Source organism: Salmo trutta, unplaced genomic scaffold (genome assembly GCF_901001165.1).
Source record: "Salmo trutta unplaced genomic scaffold, fSalTru1.1, whole genome shotgun sequence".
Lineage (NCBI taxonomy): Eukaryota > Metazoa > Chordata > Actinopteri > Salmoniformes > Salmonidae > Salmo > Salmo trutta.
In genome coordinates, this window is record NW_021822720.1 from 188,236 (window position 1) to 210,976 (window position 22,741).

The following is a 22,741-nucleotide window of genomic DNA, read 5'->3' on the forward strand; positions in this document are numbered from 1 at the left end:
CCACAACACTAAATATAGAGAGACACCACAACACTATATAGAGACACCACAACACTATATAGACACCACAACACTACATAAAGAGAGACACCACAACACTATATAGAGACACCACAACACTACATAGAGACACCACAACACTAAATATAGAGAGACACCACAACACTACATAAAGAGAGACACCACAACACTACATAGAGACACGACACCACAACACTATATAGAGACACCACAACACTATATAGAGACACCACACCACTATATGGAGACACCACAACACTATATAGAGACACCACAACACTACATAAAGAGAGACACCACAACACTAAATATAGAGAGACACCACAACACTACATAAAGAGAGACACCACAACACTACATAGAGACACCACAACACTATATAGAGACACCACAACACTATATAGAGACACCACAACACGAAGAGAGACAACACAACACTATATAGAGACACCACAACACTATATAGAGACACCACAACCAGAAGAGATACAACACAACATGGCAGCAACACAGATCTAAGTTAGATTGTTTTGTGGTGGTGGTGTTGTCCTCCTCTTCATTTGCCCAGAGCCTTGTCCAGGTTGGTTCTGATGGCGTCCAGAAAGTCGGATGTGTTGACGTAATGTTCATTCAGCTTGCAGCTGCAAAATCACATGACAGGTTGGATTAGATGAAACACTGATGAACTAGGCAGGTGTGTACAACAACACTAAGGGCTCTATTCAATCCGATTGGATTAGATGAAACACTGATGAACTAGGCAGGTGTGTACGACAACACTAAGGGCTCTATTCAATCCGATTGGATTAGATGAAACACTGATGAACTAGGCAGGTGTGTACGACAACACTAAGGGCTCTATTCAATCCGATTGGATTAGATGAAACACTGATGAACTAGGCAGGTGTGTACGACAACACTAAGGGCTCTATTCAATCCGATTGGATTAGATGAAACACTGATGAACTAGGCAGGTGTGTACGACAACACTAAGGGCTCTATTCAATCCGATTGTATTAGATGAAACACTGATGAACTAGGCAGGTGTGTACGACAACACTAAGGGCTCTATTCAATCCGATTGGATTAGATGAAACACTGATGAACTAGGCAGGTGTGTACGACAACACTAAGGGCTCTATTCAATCCGATTGGATTAGATGAAACACTGATGAACTAGGCAGGTGTGTACGACAACACTAAGGGCTCTATTCAATCCGATTGGATTAGATGAAACACTGATGAACTAGGCAGGTGTGTACGACAACACTAAGGGCTCTATTCAATCCGATTGGATTAGATGAAACACTGATGAACTAGGCAGGTGTGTACGACAACACTAAGGGCTCTATTCAATCCGATTGGATTAGATGAAACACTGATGAACTAGGCAGGTGTGTACAACAACACTAAGGGCTCTATTCAATCCGATTGGATTAGATGAAACACTGATGAACTAGGCAAGTGTGTACGACAACACTAAGGGCTCTATTCAATCCGATTGCGGCTTATAGGCATTGCGGCTTTTCAAGGCAATTTCCGATTGAGCCATCATACGCAGTGTTTACCATGAATGGGTTTTGGCAAACCTGGGAACATTGCCTTTAAAGCTGCATAGGGGAAACAGTGCCACTGTTAGCCCCAGCACACAGTTATTGTTTTTGTTTAGTAGATGAATCAGAGGAGAGGAGAGACCAGCATTGTGGTAATGACGATGAAACGGAGGAGAGGAGAGACCAGCATTGTGGTAATGACGATGAAACAGAGAGGAGAGTCCAGCATTGTGGTAATGATGATGAAACAGAGGAGAGGAGAGTCCAGCATTGTGGTAATGACAATGAAACAGAGGAGAGGGGAGTCCAGCATTGTGGTAATGACGATAAAATAGAGAGGAGAGTCCAGCATTGTGGTAATGACGATGAAACGGAGTGGAGAGACCAGCATTGTGGTAATGACGATGAAACGGAGTGGAGAGTCCAGCATTGTGGTAATGACGATGAAACAGAGAGGAGAGTCCAGCATTGTGGTAATGACGATGAAACAGAGGAGAGTCCAGCATTGTGGTAATGACAATGAAACAGAGAGGAGAGTCCAGCATTGTGGTAATGACGATGAAACGGAGTGGAGAGACCAGCATTGTGGTAATGATGATGAAACGGAGTGGATAGACCAGCATTGTGGTAATGTTGATGAAACGGAGGAGAGGAGAGTCCAGCATTGTGGTAATGACGATGAAACGGAGGAGAGGAGAGTCGAGCATTGTGGTAATGACGATGAAACAGAGGAGAGACCAGCATTGTGGTAATGATGATGAAACGGAGGAGAGGAGAGTCCAGCATTGTGGTAATGATGATGAAATGGAGAGGAGAGTCCGGCATTGTGGTAATGACGATAAAACAGAGGAGAGACCAGCATTGTGGTAATGACAATGAAACGGAGGAGAGGAGAGACCAGCATTGTGGTAATGACGATTAAACGGAGGAGAGGAGAGTCCAGCATTGTGGTAATGACGATGAAATGAAGAGGAGAGACCAGCATTGTGGTAATGACGATGAAACAGAGAGGAGAGGAGAGACCAGCATTGTGGTAATGACGATGAAACAGAGAGGAGAGAAGAGACCAGCATTGTGGTAATGACGATGAAACGGAGGAGAGGAGCGCCCCGAGGGGGAAAAAAACGTATTGGTTGTTTGAAGTAACTTCTTTGCTGTTGTAATATCGCAAACATCCGTAAGTTTCACCATTACGGATTCCAGCTTTAATTCCAGCTTTAAAACTGGCAATGCTTATAACCCGCAATCTGATTGAATCATAGGTTTCAGTTGGCCAGGGTTATACTGTGGACATGACTGTCCTGTATTGTAGTGTATAGTGTAGTATATATGCGTGTAGTCACTTGGCCAGGCCGTGGATGCAGCCGGCCAGGTCCTTGGTCATCACACCACTCTCCACGATCTCCACACACACCCTCTCCAGAGTCTGGGAGAACCTACAGGTCAACAAGGGTTAGGGTTAGTTACCTACAGGTCAACAGGGGTTAGTTACCTACAGGTCAACAGGGGTTAGTTACCTACAGGTCAACAGGGGTTAGTTACCTACAGGTCAACAGGGGTTAGTTACCTACAGGTCAACAGGGGTTAGTTACCTACAGGTCAACAGGGGTTAGTTACCTACAGGTCAACAGGGGTTAGTTACCTACAGGTCAACAGGGTTAGTTACCTACAGGTCAACAGGGTTAGTTACCTACAGGTCAACAGGGGTTAGTTACCTACAGGTCAACAAGGTTAGTTACCTACAGGTCAACAGGGTTAGTTACCTACAGGTCAACAGGGGTTAGTTACCTACAGGTCAACAGGGGTTAGTTACCTACAGGTCAACAGGGGTTAGTTACCTACAGGTCAACAGGGGTTAGTTACCTACAGGTCAACAGGGGTTAGTTACCTACAGGTCAACAGGGGTTAGTTACCTACAGGTCAACAGGGGTTAGTTACCTACAGGTCAACAGGGGTTAGTTACCTACAGGTCAACAGGGGTTAGTTACCTACAGGTCAACAGGGGTTAGGGTTAGTTACCTACAGGTCAACAGGGTTAGGGTTAGTTACCTACAGGTCAACAGGGGTTAGGGTTAGTTACCTACAGGTCAACAGGGGTTAGTTACCTACAGGTCAACAGGGGTTAGGGTTAGTTACCTACAGGTCAACAGGGGTTAGGGTTAGTTACCTACAGGTCAACAGGGGTTAGTTACCTACAGGTCAACAGGGTTAGTTACCTACAGGTCAACAGGGGTTAGTTACCTACAGGTCAACAGGGGTTAGTTACCTACAGGTCAACAGGGGTTAGTTACCTACAGGTCAACAGGGGTTAGTTACCTACAGGTCAACAGGGGTTAGGGTTAGTTACCTACAGGTCAACAGGGGTTAGTTACCTACAGGTCAACAAGGTTAGGGTTAGTTACCTACAGGTCAACAAGGTTAGGGTTAGTTACCTACAGGTCAACAGGGTTAGGGTTAGTTACCTACAGGTCAACAGGGTTAGTTACCTACAGGTCAACAGGGGTTAGGCTTAGTTACCTACAGGTCAACAGGGGTTAGTTACCTACAGGTCAACAGGGTTAGTTACCTACAGGTCAACAGGGGTTAAGGTTAGTTACCTACAGGTCAACAGGGGTTAGGGTTAGTTACCTACAGGTCAACAGGGGTTAGTTACCTACAGGTCAACAGGGTTAGTTACCTACAGGTCAACAGGGGTTAGGGTTAGTTACCTACAGGTCAACAGGGGTTAGGCTTAGTTACCTACAGGTCAACAGGGGTTAGTTACCTACAGGTCAACAGGGGTTAGTTACCTACAGGTCAACAGGGGTTAGTTACCTACAGGTCAACAGGGTTAGTTACCTACAGGTCAACAGGGGTTAGGGTTAGTTACCTACAGGTCAACAGGGGTTAGTTACCTACAGGTCAACAGGGGTTAGTTACCTACAGGTCAACAGGGTTAGTTACCTACAGGTCAACAGGGGTTAGTTACCTACAGGTCAACAGGGGTTAGTTACCTACAGGTCAACAGGGGTTAGGGTTAGTTACCTACAGGTCAACAGGGTTAGTTACCTACAGGTCAACAGGGTTAGTTACCTACAGGTCAACAGGGTTAGTTACCCACAGGTCAACACGGTTAGTTACCTACAGGTCAACAGGGGTTAGTTACCTACAGGTCAACAGGGGTTAGTTACCTACAGGTCAACAGGGGTTAGTTACCTACAGGTCAACAGGGGTTAGTTACCTACAGGTCAACAGGGGTTAGTTACCTACAGGTCAACAGGGGTTAGTTACCTACAGGTCAACAGGGGTTAGTTACCTACAGGTCAACAGGGGTTAGGGTTAGTTACCTACAGGTCAACAGGGTTAGGTACCTACAGGTCAACAGATATATTACAGGGTTTTAGTAGTTATGAGTTTATTTTATTTTTACAGGGACAGTGCACATTAATCAACGTTTCAGTAAAAGTGCCGGTTTTAGCCAGCCGGCTAATTTTCAACCGCAGTCCCTGGGCAGGTTATTAAAAACAATTACAATATAGACAATCATAGAACAGTGAGCACACGCAGAGTAACATAGGACAAGCAAGACATAGCATAGAGACAGAGCAACATAGGACAAGCAAGATGTAGCATACAGACAGAGCAACATAGAACAAAAAGCAACAAGACAAAATCCATAAAAACAACAAAATGTTTCCACACCTCACAAGCTACAGACAACAGACAACTTGGAAAGCGGCAATACACAGCTAGGGATTATGTTCACAAATCTGATTGACCTTTAGCCATGTCTTCATGCATTTTGTGAAAGTGTGATATGTGGTGCAGTTATGTGTGTCTGATGGCAGTGTATTCCAGACATGGGACGCTCTCACAGAGAAAGCAGATTTACTAAAGGTGCTTTTCCTTAAGGGAACTATACAGTCACCTCTCATGGCAGACCTTGTGGATCTGCTGCCATATGTTTGGATTTTCTGTTTAACAAAAATACTGAGTGGAGGGGGAGCTAGGCCATTTAGGATCTTGAATACAAGACATGCGTCGGTGTATTGCACCAGATTTTGCCAACTCAGGAGCTCATGCTTTCTGAGGATGTAACAGTGATGATGGCTATTGGGCTTCCTATCGAGCACTTTGAGAGCCTGTTTGTAGACAGACTGAATAGGTTTTAATGTTGTATAGCAAGCTTGGGTCCAACTAGTCAAGCAGTATGTTAAGTGGGGGAGTATCATCGATTTGAAGTACAGTCTTGCTACCTCTGTGGTCAAACAATTTCGTATAAATCGGAAATTAGCTAGGTTGAATTTGGTTATTTGAATTACCTTGTTCACATGCTTTTTAAAAGAGAGGTTGGAATCAAGTATGATTCCAAGGTACTTAAAATCAGATACCACCTGGAGCTTCTCCCCTGACACATAGACATCTGGCTCAGTAGCATCTGTTGCCCTCTTTGTGAAGAACATGCAAACAGTTTTTTTCACATTGAGATGCAAACACGAGTCACTGAGCCACTTTGTAACCTGGACCATTACAGTAGTGAGTTCTTGTGCAGCTTGTTGTTTGCTCTTTGCATGCACATATATCACTGTATCATCTGCATACATTTGAACTTCAGACCCAGTGCAGACGGAAGGCAGATCATTAATGTACAGGCTGAACAAGAGGGGCCCCAGTATTGACCCTTGGGGCACGCCCACATCATAGCTAAGAGTGGGCGACAGCTCATTGCTCACTCTGACACACTGAGTTCTGCCTTCAAGGTATGATTTCATCCATCTCAAGGCATCGGGGGAAAAGTTGAACTTGGACAATTTTGTGATGAGAATCTCATGGTTAACAGTATCGAAAGCCTTCCTTAGGTCCAGAAACACAGCCCCAACAACGCCCCCTTTGTCCATCTTGGACTTCACATTTTCCAGAAGAAAGCAGTTGGCCGTTTCTGTGGAGTGTTTCGCTCTGAAGCCAAACTGCATGGAGTGTAATGTGAAGGGGCTGTTGTTGAGGTGGGAAATCAGTTGTTCTGCTACACACTTTTCAACAACCTTCGACACTACAGGTAGTATACTAATGGGCCTGTAGTTACTCACGTCAGCAGGGTCGCCCGATTTAAAGATGGCCGTTATTATGGCTGACTTCCATACCCTTGGAAACACCCCCAGACCAATAGATGTGTTATTGATATATTACAGGGTTTTAGTAGTTATTGATATATTACAGGGTTTTAGTAGTTATTGATATATTACAGGGTTTTAGTAGTTATTGAGATATTACAGGGGTTTAGTAGTTATTGAGATATTACAGGTCAGGGTTTTAGTAGTTATTGAGATATTACAGGGTTTTAGTAGTTATTGAGATATTACAGGGTTTTAGTAGTTATTGAGATATTACAGGGGTTTAGTAGTTATTGAGATATTACAGGGGTTTAGTAGTTATTGAGATATTACAGGGTTTTAGTAGTTATTGAGATATTACAGGGTTTTAGTAGTTATTGAGATATTACAGGGTTTTAGTAGTTATTGAGATATTACAGGGTTTTAGTAGTTATTGAGATATTACAGGGTTTTAGTAGTTATTGAGATATTACAGGGTTTTAGTAGTTATTGATATATTACAGGGTTTTAGTAGTTATTGAGATATTACAGGGTTTTAGTAGTTATTACTTGATGAGGTCTGGGTTTCCATCCAGTTTCCCTCGGTGTTCCAGCCCTCTGGTCCAGGCAAAGATACTGGCGATGGGGTTGGTGCTGGTGGGTCGGCCCTACAGGAGGAGAGAGGACAGTGTTAACAGAAGCCCTGTTTTTACCTGCATCCTTCATCCTGTCATGACTGTCCTGTGAGGATCCGACTTGATCAGATCAGCTTGGCAATGGATGACAGTAATCAGACCCTCTCACACACACAGGGGAGCTGCTGGGCGGTTGACACCTCACGCCCAATTGTAAATTAAAGGAGAGGAAATCCAGAGAACATCCCTCACCAAATTCACACAGGAATGTTCTACACAGAGACTTTTCCCACTGAAACTTTAACAGAGAATGTGGAGAATGGTCAGAGGCGAGCTATAGAAAACTAATGTCATTTGGGTTGTTATTTTGTGATGTCATAAAAAATACTGTAACTTGAAAAGTATATACACTTCATGTACGAAATCTCCATCCTTTACATTGTGAAAAATGATGAAAGTATTTATGTTAAGATATGAATGTGATTTTAGGAGCCATAAGAGATCATTTGTCTCCTATAAACTTTGCACAGTAAGTAGCCACACCCCGAGTGAGGTCAGAGAGTGTGTCAGCCTGACGGAACCGTCACCGTCACGACACTGGGCAGAGAAGAGCAACAGTGGAAGAGACGGGTGAACGACCCCTCTTGGACAATCAGAGCCTTACGAGCGTGCCGCGGCTCAACAACCTTCCTATGAAGAACCTGGTTCCGACAGAGATCCACGGCAAACTAAGGAATTTACACGGAAAAACATTCATGCTTTCTTACTCCAAATGGGCGGCGGTTCATGTGCAAGGTATATGATTACTGTGAGAGTAGTTCCTCCAATGTATCAACGATAAGTGTCTCTTTCTCTCTCTCTCCATCTCCTTTGTAACAAGCCGCCATATGTTGTGTCAGTCCGCTAGGGACCTGTTCCTAATGTATTAAGTGTGTATGTTTATCCTGTGTTATCATTTAGTTAGCTAGTAAATACATTATTAAACCAATTTGTGTACTACTGAATCATAAGTAAGGCTGGGTTTTTTGCAGATGCAGGTTACGACTGTTCAGAATGATGATATGATACGAAGTTATGATTAATACGTTGACTATTTTATGATACGTAAACCTTTAGATTTTAACTCTTTAAACAACCGCTCTCATGGTGCCCCAAATTCCTAATGAGTTAATTGTTACATGTTTAATTTATTTGGGTAACAATTAAACATAGTTAGTTGATTAGATAAATAACAGTCAACAGATTAATGAAAGTAAAGTCACGACAATCCTGATCCTGCCCATTTTACACTTATAACATCTGATCAAAGTATATACAGTACCAGTCAAAGGTTTGGTCACCTACCCATTCCAGGGTTTTTCTTTATTTTAATTGTTTCCTACATTGTAGAATAATAGTGAAGACATCAACTATGAAATAACACATATGGAATCATGTAGTAACCAAAAAAGTGTTAAACAAATCAAAATATATTTTATATTTGAGATTCTTCAAAGTAGCCAACCTGTGCCTTGACGACAGCTTTGCACACTCTTGGCACTCTCAACCAGCTTCATGAGGTAGTTACCTGGAATGCATTTCAATTAACAGGTGTGCCTGTTAAAAGTTCATTTGTGGAATATCTTTCCTTCTTAATGCGTTTGAGCCATGGTAAGGTTGGTATACAGAAGATAGCCCTATTTGGTAAAAGACCAAGTCCATATTATGGCAAGAACAGCTCAAATAAGCAAAGAGAAACAACAGTCCATCATTACTTTAAGACATGAAGATCAGTCAATCCGGAACATTTCAAGAACTTTGAAAGTTCAAGTGCAGTCACAAAAACCATCAAGCGCTATGATGAAACTGGCTCTCATGAGGACCGCCACAGGAAAGGAAGACCCAGAGTTACCTCTGCTGCAGAGGATAAGTTCATTAGAGTTAACTGCACCTCAGATTGCAGCCCAAATAAATGGTTCACAAGAGTTCAAGTAACAGGCACATTACAACATCAACTGTTCAGAGGAGACTGTGTGAATCAGGCCTTCAAGGTCGAATTGCTGCAACAAAACCACTACTAAAGGACACCAATAACAAGAAGAGACTTGCTTGGCCAAGAAACATGAGCAATGTACATTGGACAGATTTGGACATTAGACCGGTGGAAATCTGTCCTTTGGTCTGATGAGTCTAAATTTGAGATTTTTGATTCCATTAACCGTGTCTTTGTGAGACACAGAGTAGGTGAACGTATGATCTCCACATGTATGGTTCCCACCGTGAAGCATGGAGGAGGTGGTGTGATGGTGCTTTGCTGGTGACACTGTCAGGGATTTATTTAGAATTCAAGGCACACCTAACCAGCATCGCTACCACGCCATCCCAGCTGGCTTGCGCTTAGTGGGACTATTATTTGTTTTTCAACAGGACAATGACAAGAACTATTTGACCAAGAAGTAGAGTGATGTGGTGCTGCATCAGATGACCTGGCCTCCACAATCCTCCGACCTCAACCCAATTTAAATCTTTTTTGATGAATTAGACTGCAGGGTGAAGGAAAAGCAGCCAACAACTGCTCAGCATATGTAAACACCGGCTCAAATCGGTCTTATGTAGCAAAATTTGAAATTGTTTTTTACATTGGATAAAAGTAGACTCAGAACTACAAAATAGTATATCATACACTACAGTTGAGGAAAAATGGGAAAGTAATTTTGCTTTGAAAGTTGATAAACTTGTAAACTCACTTTTGAGAAAATGGCCTTTGAATGTTTTGGTAGTACTATTGGAGAGCCCTTCTTTGTCTACACCCATTAAGCATCGTTCACATCCTCTTGAGCTTTAGCCCCACCCATCTCCAATGGTTGATCTGAGCGTTCTGCACTAACAACAGCAGTCAAGCACCCAAGCTAACTTGCTAGCTACTTCCAGACATCTAAGAGAGAGAGAACAGCTCACTGAACATTACTCCCCCTAGCAGAGCTGGTTATGCTGTTACAGTATGTTATCCAGAGCGTTGGTGACTGCAACTGTGCTGTCAGATTGTCCATTCATAAATTCAGAGTGTTTCGCGCTCAGAGCGCACACTGGACGCTCTGGCGGAGGAGTAGGGTTGATCCAAACGTTCTGACCTCACAACGGTAGTCAAGCATCCAAGCTAACATTGGCTAGCTTGCTAGCTACTTCCAGACACACAATGAGAGAGCACCCCACTCTGACCATTTTACTCACCCTAGTAGAGCTGGTTAGGCTGTTTTCAGAGCGTTGGGGACTGTAACTGTGCTGCTGGCAACAATTTAATGACGCCTTTTGGCCAACGTTTACTGACACCAGCCATATTCAACAGGTGTTTAGAGTTCGTAAATTCATCAGTTATTCTGCACTCTGGCACACTAAAACGAGAGTCTTTTGTTAAGACATGTAGCTAGCTAGCTAGGAAAACAATGAACCATAATCCAAACTCATGACATTACTACCCTTCATGAATCTGCAGGTAGCTAACCAACCAAGTTCAATAGCTAACCTAACATTAGGCTATTACTAGTGGCTCTGAGATACAAATTATAAGATCATACACGTAATGTTAGTTAGTGAGCCAGACAGCTAGCTAGCTAACATTAGCTAGCTAGCTAACAGTACACTTTAACTTTAAATGAAAATACTTTGTTAAAATTAAAAAGGTGTAATATCTAAAAATGTGGCGAGCTAGACTATCTTACCTGTGGTCTTAATTCGGAGTAGATAGAGCAAATTTACCAGCTACTACGTCTATCAACAGTTGTTACAGTGACATTCTAATGAAATGGTTATTTGCATAGTGGAGTATTTTGTTAAGACATGTAGCTAGCTAGCTAAACAATGAACCATAATCCCAACTCATGACATTACTACCCTGCATGAATCTGCAGGTAACTAAACAACCAGGTTCAATGTTAGCTAGCTAACATTAGGCTATAGCTACATAACATTAGGCTATAGCTAGCTAACATTAGGCTATAGCTAGCTAAGCAAATGGCTCTGAGATAGGAATAATAAGATCATACACAAAACGCTAGCTAGTGAGCCAGCCAGTTAACGTTAGCTAGCTAACAGTACACTTTAACTTGACATTACATTTTTTTGTAGTTTTACTACACAACATTTTTTTTAAAGGCAGTGTTAAACAGGATTACCTGGACATACTGACCAGCTCAAATAGACAGAAGCGTGCTATATGACAGACCAATCCAAACTCATCTCTCGGCATGTCCAGCCCACTCATTATCTCAGCCAATCATGGCTAGCGGGAAGGTTAGTGACTTTTTCTGAGCTAAACCAACTAGGCTCGTAATTTAACAATTTTATTTGTATTTACAGATGGCATACAAGTTTGTTATTAAGGCACATGAAAGTTTACATGTTCGAGAAGGCATTTGTGCCAAAATAAAATGCATTTTGATGAAAAAAATAAAAAAGGTTTATGTTCAAACGGCTCTCCTGTGAAATAGTGACCCGTGACATATGCCTAGTTTTCTGAAAAGGTCAGAAACTCTTTCAAGACTGTTGGAAAAGCATTCCAGGTGAAGCTGGTTGAGAGAATGCCAAGCGTGTGCAAAACTGTCATCAATGCAAAGTGTGGCTACTTTGAAGAATCTCAAATATGAAATATATTTGGATTTTTTTAACACTTTTTTGGTTACTACATGATTCCATATGTGTTATTTCATAGTTTTGATGTCTTCACTATTATTCTACAATGTAGAAAATAGTAAAAATAAAGAAAAACCCTTGAATGAGTAGGTGTGTCCAAACGTTTGACTGGTACTGTATATATTCTTTTATCATCTAAAAATGTGGGCACAATCAGAATGAGGACAAGATCAGGACAAAGAATTCATGTTAGAACCAGGTATAAACATGCCTAGTGTAATGGTTCTGGTAGCTCTACCATACAGGAGGACAGGGGATAGTTTTAACAGTGACATGGTGGTCTACCCTACAAGAGAGAGGATATTTCTAACAGTTACTGGCTATACAGCAGCAGCAGCATTAGCAATTAGACTGAATTTCCCACCAGCGTGGAAAGGTCCTAATGCTCAGTTGCTGGTTACCGTGGCGTGAGTCAGGGATGAATCAGGGTTAGGGTTAGAGGTTCCTTACCCTCTGGTGTTGGCGGTAGTGCTGTGGGCTAGGGTTAGGGTTAGAGGTTCCTTACCCTCTGGTGTTGGCGGTAGTGCCGTGTCACAGTGCCGTGGGCTAGGGTTAGGGCTAGGGTTAGGGATGAATTAGGGTTAGGGTTAGAGGTTCCTTACCCTCTGGTGTTGGCGGTAGTGCCGTGGGTTAGGGCTAGGGTTAGGGATGAATCAGGGTTAGAGGTTCCTTACCGTCTGGTGTTGGCGGTAGTGCCGTGTCACAGTGCCGTGGGCTGCCTCTGCCTCAATGGTCTTCCCATCAGGACACACCAACACTGACGTCATTAGACCCAGGGAGCCAAAACCTATGCAACAACAACAATAGGGTGTCTATGAGGACTGGCCACCCCTCATAGCCTGGTTCCTCTCTAGGTTTCTTCCTAGGTTCTGGCCTCTCTAGGGAGTTTTTCCTTGCCACCGTGCTTCTACACCTGCATTGCTTGCTCTTTGGGGTTTTAGGCTGAGTTTCTGTACAGCAATTTGAGATATCAGCTGATGTAAGAAGGGCTTTATAAATGAATTTGATTTGATTTTGTCATCAATAGCATGGCAGAGGATATCCAATCACCCTCACTGTGTCTTAGGAGTTCAGCCAGGTACAATGTCTTCAGAAAGTATTCATACCCTCGACTTATTCCACATTTTGTTGTTACAGCCTGAATTCAAAATGGATTCAATTTATTTTTCTCACCCATCTACACACAATACCCCATAATGACGAAGCGAAATACAAATGCTTCGTTTGTAAATCATGTCTGAGTGTTGGAGTGTGCCCCTGGCAATCCGTCAATAAAAATACAAAAAAATAAAATTGTGCCGTCTGGTTTGCTTAATATAAGGAATTTGAAATAGTTTCTATTTTTACTTTTACTTTGATACTGAAGTACATTGTGCCCCTGGCTATCCGTCAATAAAAAATAAACTACAATTGTGCAGTCTGGTTTAATATAAGGAATGTGAAGTGATTTATATACTGCTCCAAAAAATAAAGGGAACACTAAAATAACACATCCTAGATCTGAATGAAAGAAATAATCTTACTAAATACTTTTTTCTTTACATAGTTGAATGTGCTGACAACAAAATCACACAAAAATAATCAATGGAAATCCAATTTATTAACCCATGGAGGTCTGGATTTGGAGTCACACTCAAAATTAAAGTGGAAAACCACGCTACAGGCTGATCCAACTTTGATGTAATGTCCTTAAAACAAGTCAAAATGAGGCTCAGTAGTGTGTGTGGCCTCCACGTGCCTGTATGACCTCCCTACAACGCCTGGGCATGCTCTTGATGAGGTGGCGGATGGTCTCCTGAGGGATCTCCTCCCAGACCTGGACTAAAGCATCCGCCAACTCCTGGACAGTCTGTGGTGCAACGTGGCGTTGGTGGATGGAGCGAGACATGATGTCCCAGATGTGCTCAATTGGATTCAGGTCTGGGGAACGGGCGGGCCAGTCCATAGCATCAATGCCTTCCTCTTGCAGGAACTGCTGACACACTCCAGCCACATGAGGTCTAGCATTGTCTTGCATTAGGAGGAACCCAGGGCCAACCGCACCAGCATATGGTCTCACAAGGGGTCTGAGGATCTCATCTCGGTACCTAATGGCAGTCAGGCTACCTCTGGCGAGCACATGGAGGGCAGTGCGGCCCCCCAAAGAAATGCCACCCCACACCATGACTGACCCACCGCCAAACCGGTCATGCTGGAGGATGTTGCAGGCAGCAGAACGTTCTCCACGGCGTCTCCAGACTCTGTCACGTCTGTCACATGTGCTCAGTGTGAACCTGCTTTCATCTGTGAAGAGCACAGGGCGCCAGTGGCGAATTTGCCAATCTTGGTGTTCTCTGGCAAATGCCAAATGTCCTGCACGGTGTTGGGCTGTAAGCACAACCCCCACCTGTGGACGTCGGGCCCTCATACCACCCTCATGGAGTCTGTTTCTGACCGTTTGAGCAGACACATGCACATTTGTGGCCTGCTGGAGGTCATTTTGCAGGGCTCTGGCAGTGCTCCTCCTGCTCCTCCTTGCACAAAGGCGGAGGTAGCGGTCCTGCTGCTGGGTTGTTGCCCTCCTACGGCCTCCTCCACGTCTCCTGATGTACTGGCCTGTCTCCTGAAAGCGCCTCCATGCTCTGGACACTACGCTGACAGACACAGCAAACCTTCTTGCCACAGCTCGCATTGATGTGCCATCCTGGATGAGCTGCACTACCTGAGCCACTTGTGTGGGTTGTAGACTCTGTCTCATGCTACCACTAGAGTGAAAGCACCGCCAGCATTCAAAAGTGGCCAAAACATCAGCCAGGAAGCATAGGAACTGAGAAGTGGTCTGTGGTCCCCACCTGCAGAACCACTCCTTTATTGGGGGTGTCTTGCTAATTGCCTATAATTTCCACCTGTTGGATATTCCATTTGCACAACAGCATGTGAAATTTATTGTCAATCAGTGTTGCTTCCTAAGTGGACAGTTTGATTTCACAGAAGTGTGATTGACTTGGAGTTACATTGTGTTGTTTAAGTGTTCCCTTTATTTTTTTGAGCAGTGTACTTTTACTCAAGTATGACAATTTAGTTGTTTTTCCACCACTGGATGTGGCTGGGGGTTATAGCGTTTCTTTCACATGACCCATCAATTTAGACAAGAGTGTCTGGGTAAGTGTCATCTAATATTTATAAAATATTTTTATCTGGACACTTTCTGTTCAACTGGAATGTTCCTTGATGTAGGCTACTACCACTTTTAGTCTTGATCTTTACTACTCACTGTGAACAGCTGAATGGGTGGAGACAAAGGAGAGCTCTCCAGTAGGTACCAAAACTTTCAAAGGCCCTTTTCTCAAAAGTGAGTTTACAAGTTAATCAACATTCAAAGCAGATGAAGTGTATGAAATACCATTTTCTAGCTCTGAGTCTCTACTTTTATCCAATGTAAAAAAAAAAAAAAACGATTGCAAATTTTGCTACATAAGACCGATTTGAGCTGGTCAGTCACATTTCAACTTTTCATTTTTAATTACTTTTTTTATATCTCAAAAAAAAAAAATCCACTTTGACAATATGGGGTATTGTGTGTAGGCCAGTGATACAAAATAAAAATTGTATTCATTTTAAATTCAGGCTGTAACTCTACAGAATGTGGAAAAAGTCAAGGGGTGTGAATACTTTCTGAAGGAACTGTACATCCAGACTTTCTGATGTGATTATACTTTAAGAGGACTCCTGCTAGCTACAAGGTGGACCTTTCTCAGCAATAAAAACATGAAACCCTTTGAAGTTAAGAGAAAATATGAGATTATATTGGACGATGAATGGAACATATGTATGTACAGTTAGTCTGTGGTTTCACCTTGAGCCAGTATGTCAGACTGAACGTTTTCATAATAATAATAACTATATTACTGTATGTATATACAGTATATTTTATATTAGTGTTGGTCTCACCTTGGGACAGTATGTCAGACTGAACAATTCCATTATGGTTTTATTATATTACTGTATGTATATACAGTACATTATATATTATTACTGTATGTACAGTACCAGTCAAAAGTTTGGACACACCTACTCATTCAAGGGTTTTTCTTTATTTACATTTTTTTTTTACATTGTCAAATATTAATGAAGACATTAAAACTATGAAATAACACATACGGAATCATGTAGTAACCAAAACAATGTTAAACAGATCAAAATATATTTTAGATTTTACATTCTTCAAAGTAGCCACCCTTTGCCTCGATGACAGCTTTGCACACTCTTGGCATTGTCTGAACCAGCATCATGAGGAATGCTTTTCCAAGGAGTTCTCACATATGCTGAGCACTTGTTGGCTGCTTTTCCATCACTCTGTGGTCAAACTCATCCCAAACCATCTCAATTGGGTTGAGGTTGGATGATTGTGGAGTCCAGGTCATCTGATGCAGCACTCCAATACTCTCCTTGGTCAAATAACCCTTACACAGCCTGGAGGTGTGTTGGGTGATTGTCCTGTTGAAAAACAAATGAAAGTCCCACTAAGCGCAAACCAGATGGGATGGCGTAACGCTGCAGAATGCTGTGGTAGCCATGCTGGTTAAGTGTGCCTTGAATTCTAAATAAAATCACTGACAGTGTCACCAGCAAAGCACCATTACACCTCCTCCATGCTTCACGGTGGGAACCACACATATGGAGATCATACGTTCACCTACTCTGCGTCTCACAAAGACACGGTTAATGGAATCAAAAATCTCTAATTTAGACTCATCAGACCAAAGGACAGAATTCCACCGGTCTAATGTCCAAATCTGTCTAATGTCCATTGCTCGTGTTTCTTGGCCCAAGCAAGTCTCTTATTATTATTGGTGTCCTATAGTAGTGGTTTCACTGCAGCAATTCGACCATGAAGGCCTGATTCATGCAGTCTCCTCTGAACAGTTGATGCTGAGATGTGTCTGTTACTTGAACTCTGTGAAGCATTTATGAACATGTCCTCTGCAGCTGAGGTAACTTTGGGTCTTCCATTCCTGTGGCGGTCCTCATGAGAGCCAGTTTCATCATAGCGCTTGATGATTTTGAGAATGCCAAGAGTGTGCAAAGCTGTCGTCAAGACAAAGGTTGGCTATTTTGAAGAATCTCAAATATAAAATATATTTAGATTTGTTTAACACTTTTTTGGTTACTACATGATTTCATATGTGTTAGTTTATAGTTTTGAAGTCTTCACTATTATTTTACAATGTAGAAAATCGTAAAAATCAAGAAAAACCCTTGAATGAGTAGGTGTCCAAACTTTTGACTGGTACTGTATATCCAGTATATTATATATTAGTGTTGGTCTCACCTTGAGCCAATATGTCAGAATGAACGTCTCCGTCATAGTTCTTGCAGGCCCAGACGAAGCCTCCGGAGGACTTTAGGACTTGTGCCACCATGTCATCAATGAGGCGGTGCTCGTACCAGATCTTCAGCGTGTCAAACTCTTGCTTGTAGTTCCTGTAGAGAACACAGGGGAGCTTTTAAAGCAGGCTTAGATTAACTGTTAACACTGGGGAAGAATCAGCAAGGAACGGTACTGTCTACCTTGGCAAGCCACTTTGGCATGTCAATAATTTATATGGTTTTTATGTGGTCTTTTTTTATGGTGAATAGACTGTGGCCTCTATTCAATCCATATCACGGAATTTCAGCGTGGTAGAAAATGGCGCCAGAGGGGATGGCTGCCGTTTTACAGGCTCCTAACCAATTGTGCTATTTTGTGTGTTTTTTTGCATTGTTTGTAACTTATTTTGTACATAATGCTGATGCTACCGTCTCTTATGACCGAAAAGAGCTTCTGGATATCAGAACAGTGATTACTCACCTCAAACTGGATGAAGATTTTTTCTTTAACCTGTTGAGGACAGACGTTCCGCCTGCGGAACCCCTAGCCAACAGCCAATGGCATCGCACGGCGCGAAATACAAAACCAACTAAAATACCACAATTCAATTTTCTCAAACAATCAACTATTTTACACCATTTTAAAGATAAGACTCTCGTTAATCTAACCACATTGTCCGATTTCAAAAAGGCTTTACAGCGAAAGCAAAACATTAGATTATGTTAGGAGAGTACATAGACACAAATAATCACACAGCCATTTTCCAAGCAAGCATATATGTCACATAAACCCAAACCACAGCTAAATACAGCACTTACCTTTGATGATCTTCATCAGATGACACTCCTAGGACATTATGTTATACAATACATGCATGTTTTGTTCAATCAAGTTCATATTTATATCAAAAATCAGCTTTTTACATTAGCATGTGATTTTCAGAACTAGCATACCCACCGCAAACTTCCTGTGAATTTACTAAATTACTCATGATAAACGTTCACAAAATACATAACAATTATTTTAAGAATTATAGATAAAGAACTCCTTTATGCAATCGCGGTGTCAGATTTTAAAATAGCTTTTCGGCGAAAGCACATTTTGCAATATACTGAGTACATAGCTCGGCCATCACGGCTAGCTAATTTGACACCCACCAAGTTTGGGACAACCTAAACTCAGAATTATTATTAGAAAAATTGGATTACCTTTGCTGTTCTTCGTCAAAATGCACTCCCAGGACTTCTACTTCAACAACAAATGTTGTTTTGGTTCCAAATAATCCATAGTTATATTCAAATAGCTCCGTTTTGTTCGTGCGTTCAGGTCACTATCCGAAGGGTGACGCACGAGCGCATTTCGTGACATTTTTTTTTTAAATATTCCATTACCGTACTTCGAAGCTGTCGTGTCTTTGGGCACCATTAACTGAAGACATGTTTATCAAAATAACTCCCTGTAATTATTATCACGCGATTAAACTGATTAATCGTTTAACTGTAATTAACTAGATCGGGGCACCAAGGAAAATATTAAGATTACAAAGTTATAATTTTCCTAATATAACTTTCCTATATTATAACATTATATTATATTATAGAATAGGCCAATTATCTTCTGGTTTAAATGGTGTATTTTACCTCACGTCCAGTCTCATTCCAAACGTCGTAAATTGTTGTATCTGCACGAACCCAGCCTTTACTAAGTCATCCATACATCAACTGTCTTAAAATCATTTATTTACTCAACAAAGTAATTCACAGAAAGTATACAAACAGTAATTATCGTTACAAAGAAATGGTAGAGGAATGTGTCCTAGTGGGCTAAACCGGCATGGCAGCTTTTTAAACAAAGGGTCATAAAGGGCAGCTTAAGAGGCACACAGAGTTCATTAATATTAACAATTGGTATGCTAATCCTTTGCACATGAACGCTCACTCATTCGGGAACAATTGCAATCAATATATATTTACGCTCAGTGTGTCGTCGGGATCTCTGTTGGAGTCTCTCTCTCTCTCTCAGAATGGATCTTTCAAAGCGACATTCATTAATGTCGTTATAGAATGGATGTTTCGTCGGTCTTCGCTTTCAATTATAGAATTTTTAGCTGCAGACTATTAATTAATATCAAAGACTTGTTATTATTCTGTCGGTATCGATAGTCTAAAAGTTTAACCACGTGGTATGGTTAAAGTTAAGTAGAGGGATGCAGGGTCAAACCTATTGGCCAACGCGTAATGGAGTGGAGGCCTGGTCTGAAGAAAGTAAATCAGGGTGGGGGTTTTATTCGGAATGACAGAAAAAGGCTGTCTCATGACGCCAGGTCTTGTCTGTGTCCCTGGGGGCATGCCGATGACTGAGTTAAGCTTTGAACAGAAATACAATTCTATCACATTAACATCAGTACATAGCCTCGCAACATATTCCAAATAGCTTTAATCTTATTAAATCATTGTATACAACCATTTAGATGCAAGTCCCATAGCTGAGGCTATTATATAAACCTTAGTATGGTAATATGGTACTATTGTCTCCAATGGGTATCACAAAATTGTACCAAGCGGACCAGTTCGTAGCTGGATTCTTCACTGATCTTTTATACCTTCTCCAGAACATAAATGTCGTTCGGTTCCCCAATTCTGTGAGTTGGAAGAATTTCCTTTGTCTCTCTATGAAACCCCTCTCTGTCTCAACTGGGCCATGCGGCAGGACATTCTCCTTTAGAATTTTACCACCGCCTTCACAGGGCCTGGATAGGGAGAGGTAGGTAGGGGGATGGTGCAAGGGGGAGGGGGTCAACTGTGCTCCCTGTTCCCAGAGAGAGAGCAACGTCATGACAAAGCATGTCAAACGCTGTTTAAAATCAATTTCTATGCTATTTTTCTCGTAAAATAGCGATAATATTCCAACAGGGCAACATTGTATTCATTCAAAGGCTGAAAGAAAAAAATGGAGTAGTCTCGTGAACGCGTATCTCCAGTGTCACTGTCCCCAGGCTGACCACTAACAAATACTCCTGCTGTTCTTCGCCCAGAGACAGCAGACACCCCATTCCACTTTCTGGCAGCTTTAGAGAGCCAATGGAAGCCTTAGAAAATGTCACGTTACAGCACAGATGCTGTATTTTCAATAGAGATGCAACAGAAGGACAACAAATTGTCAGACAGGGCACTTCCTGTATGGAATCTTCTCAGGTTTTGGCCTGCCATATGAGTTCTGTTATACTCACAGACACCATTCAAACAGTTTTAGAAACTTTAGAGTGTTTTCTATCCAAATCTACTAATTATATGCATATTCTGGGCAGGAGTAGTAACCAGATTAAATCGGGTACATTTTTTATCCGGCCGTGAAAATACTGCCACCTATCCCAAAGAAGTTAATGAGTCTGACGTGAAGGATATAATGTTGCTCCCAGGCAAGGCCCAAATCCCTGTCATTCACATGAAGAAAAGAAGGAAATAACATGGGTGCAGAACAGCTATGAAAGGTAAGACAAGAGGTGGGTGTGTGTCTATTTGTCAATAACAGCTGGTGCGCGATGTCTAACATTAAGGTCGTCTCGAGGTATTTCTCGCCTGAGGTAGAGTACCTAATGATAAGCTGTAGACCACCCTATCTAGCAAGAGAGTTTTCAACTATATTTTTCGCAGTCGTCTATTTACCACCACAAACCGATGATGGCACTAAGACCGCACTCAACGAGCTGTATAAGGCCATAAGCAAACAAGAAAATACTCATCCAGAAGCCGCGCTCCAAGTGGCCGGTGACTTTAATGCAGGCAAATGTTTAACCAGAGGGAAAAAAAACTCTACACCACCTTTACTCCACACACAGAGACACGTACAAAGCTCTCCCTCACCCTCTATTTGGCAAATCTGACCATAATTCTATCCCCCTAATTCCTGCTTATAAGCAAAAGCTAAAGCAGGAAGTACCAGTGACTTGCTCAATACGGAAGTGCTCAGATGAAGGGGATGCTACGTTACAGGACTGTTTTGCAGCACAGACTGGAATATGTTCCAGGATTCATCCAATGGCATTGAGGAGTTTACCACATCAGTCACCGGCTTCATCAACAAGTGCATCGACGACGTCATGCGTACATATCCCAACCAGAAGCCATGGATTATAGGCAACATCCGCACCGAGCTAAAGGCTAGAGCAGCTGCGTTCAAGGAGTGGGACACTAATCCGGATGCTTATAAGAAATCCCGCTCTTCCCTCAGACGAACCATCAAACAGGAAAAGCGTCAATAGAGGACTAAGATTGAATCATACTACACCGGCTATTACAGACTACAAAGGGAAACCCAGCCGCGAGCTGCCAAGTGACGCCTTCCAGATGGGCTAAATGCCTTTCATGCTCGCTTCGAGGCAAGCAACACTGAAGCATGCATGAGAGCATCAGCTGTTCCGGACGACTGTGTGATCACGCTCTCCGTAGCCGAAGTGTGCAAAACCTTTAAACAGGTCAACATTCACAAGGCAGCAGGGTCAGACGGATTACCAGGACGTGTACTCAGAGCATGTGCCGACTAACTGGCAAGTGACTTCACTGACATTTCAACCTCTCCCTGACCAAGTCTGTAATACCTACATGTTTCAAGCAGACCACCATAGTCCCTGTGCCCAAGAACACTAAGGTAATCTGCCTAAATGACTACCGACCCGTAGCACTCATGTCGGTAGCCATGAATTACTTTGAAAGGCTGGTCCTGGCTAACATCACCTCCATCATCCCGGAAACGCTAGACCCACTCCAATTTGCATATCGCCCCAACAGATTAACAGATGATGCAATCTCAATCGCACTCTCAATCGCACTCAACACTGCCCTTTCCCACCTGGACAAAAGGAACACCTATGTGAGAACGCTGTTCATTGACTAAAGCTCAACGTTCAACACCATAGCGCCCACAAAGCTCATCAATAAGCTAAGGACCCTGGGACTAAACACCTCCCTCTGCAACTGGATCCTGGACTTCCTGATGGGCCGCCCCAGGTGGTAAGGGTAGGCAACAACACATCTGCCACATTGATCCTCAACACAGGGGCCCCTCAGGGGTGCGTGCTTAGTCCCCTCCTTAGTCCCCTGTTCACCCACGACTGTGTGGCAAGCACAACTCCAACACCATCATTAAGTTTGCTGATGACACAACGGTGGCCTGATCACTGACAACAATGAGACAGTCTATAGGGAGGAGGTCAGAGACCTGGCTGTGTGGTGCCAAGACAAAAACCTTTCCTTCAACGTGATCAAGACAAAGGAGATGATCGTGGACCACAGGAAAAGGACGACCAAGCACGCCCCCATTCACATCGACGGGGCTGTAGTGGAGCGGGTTGAGACTTTCAAGGTCCTTGTTGTCCACTTCACCAACAAACTATCATGGTCCAAACACACCAAGAAAGTCCTGAAGAGGGCACGACAACGCCTTTTC

General features: G+C 42.6%; 1 protein-coding gene across 1 annotated transcript in view; it reads right to left on the bottom strand.

The window, feature by feature from the left end:
- Positions 1-493: 493 nt before the first annotated feature.
- LOC115184000 (isocitrate dehydrogenase [NADP], mitochondrial-like) overlaps positions 494-22,741 on the bottom strand; it is a 58,607-nt gene continuing 36,359 nt past the window's right edge. Inside the window, exons 7-11 of the mRNA XM_029745000.1 lie at positions 17,258-17,409; positions 12,621-12,733; positions 7,214-7,311; positions 2,918-3,010; positions 494-662 (exon numbers count right to left, since the gene is read on the bottom strand). Coding sequence (XP_029600860.1) covers positions 578-662; positions 2,918-3,010; positions 7,214-7,311; positions 12,621-12,733; positions 17,258-17,409 — 541 coding nt within the window. The 3' untranslated portion in view covers positions 494-577. The remainder of the gene's footprint in view (positions 663-2,917; positions 3,011-7,213; positions 7,312-12,620; positions 12,734-17,257; positions 17,410-22,741) is intronic.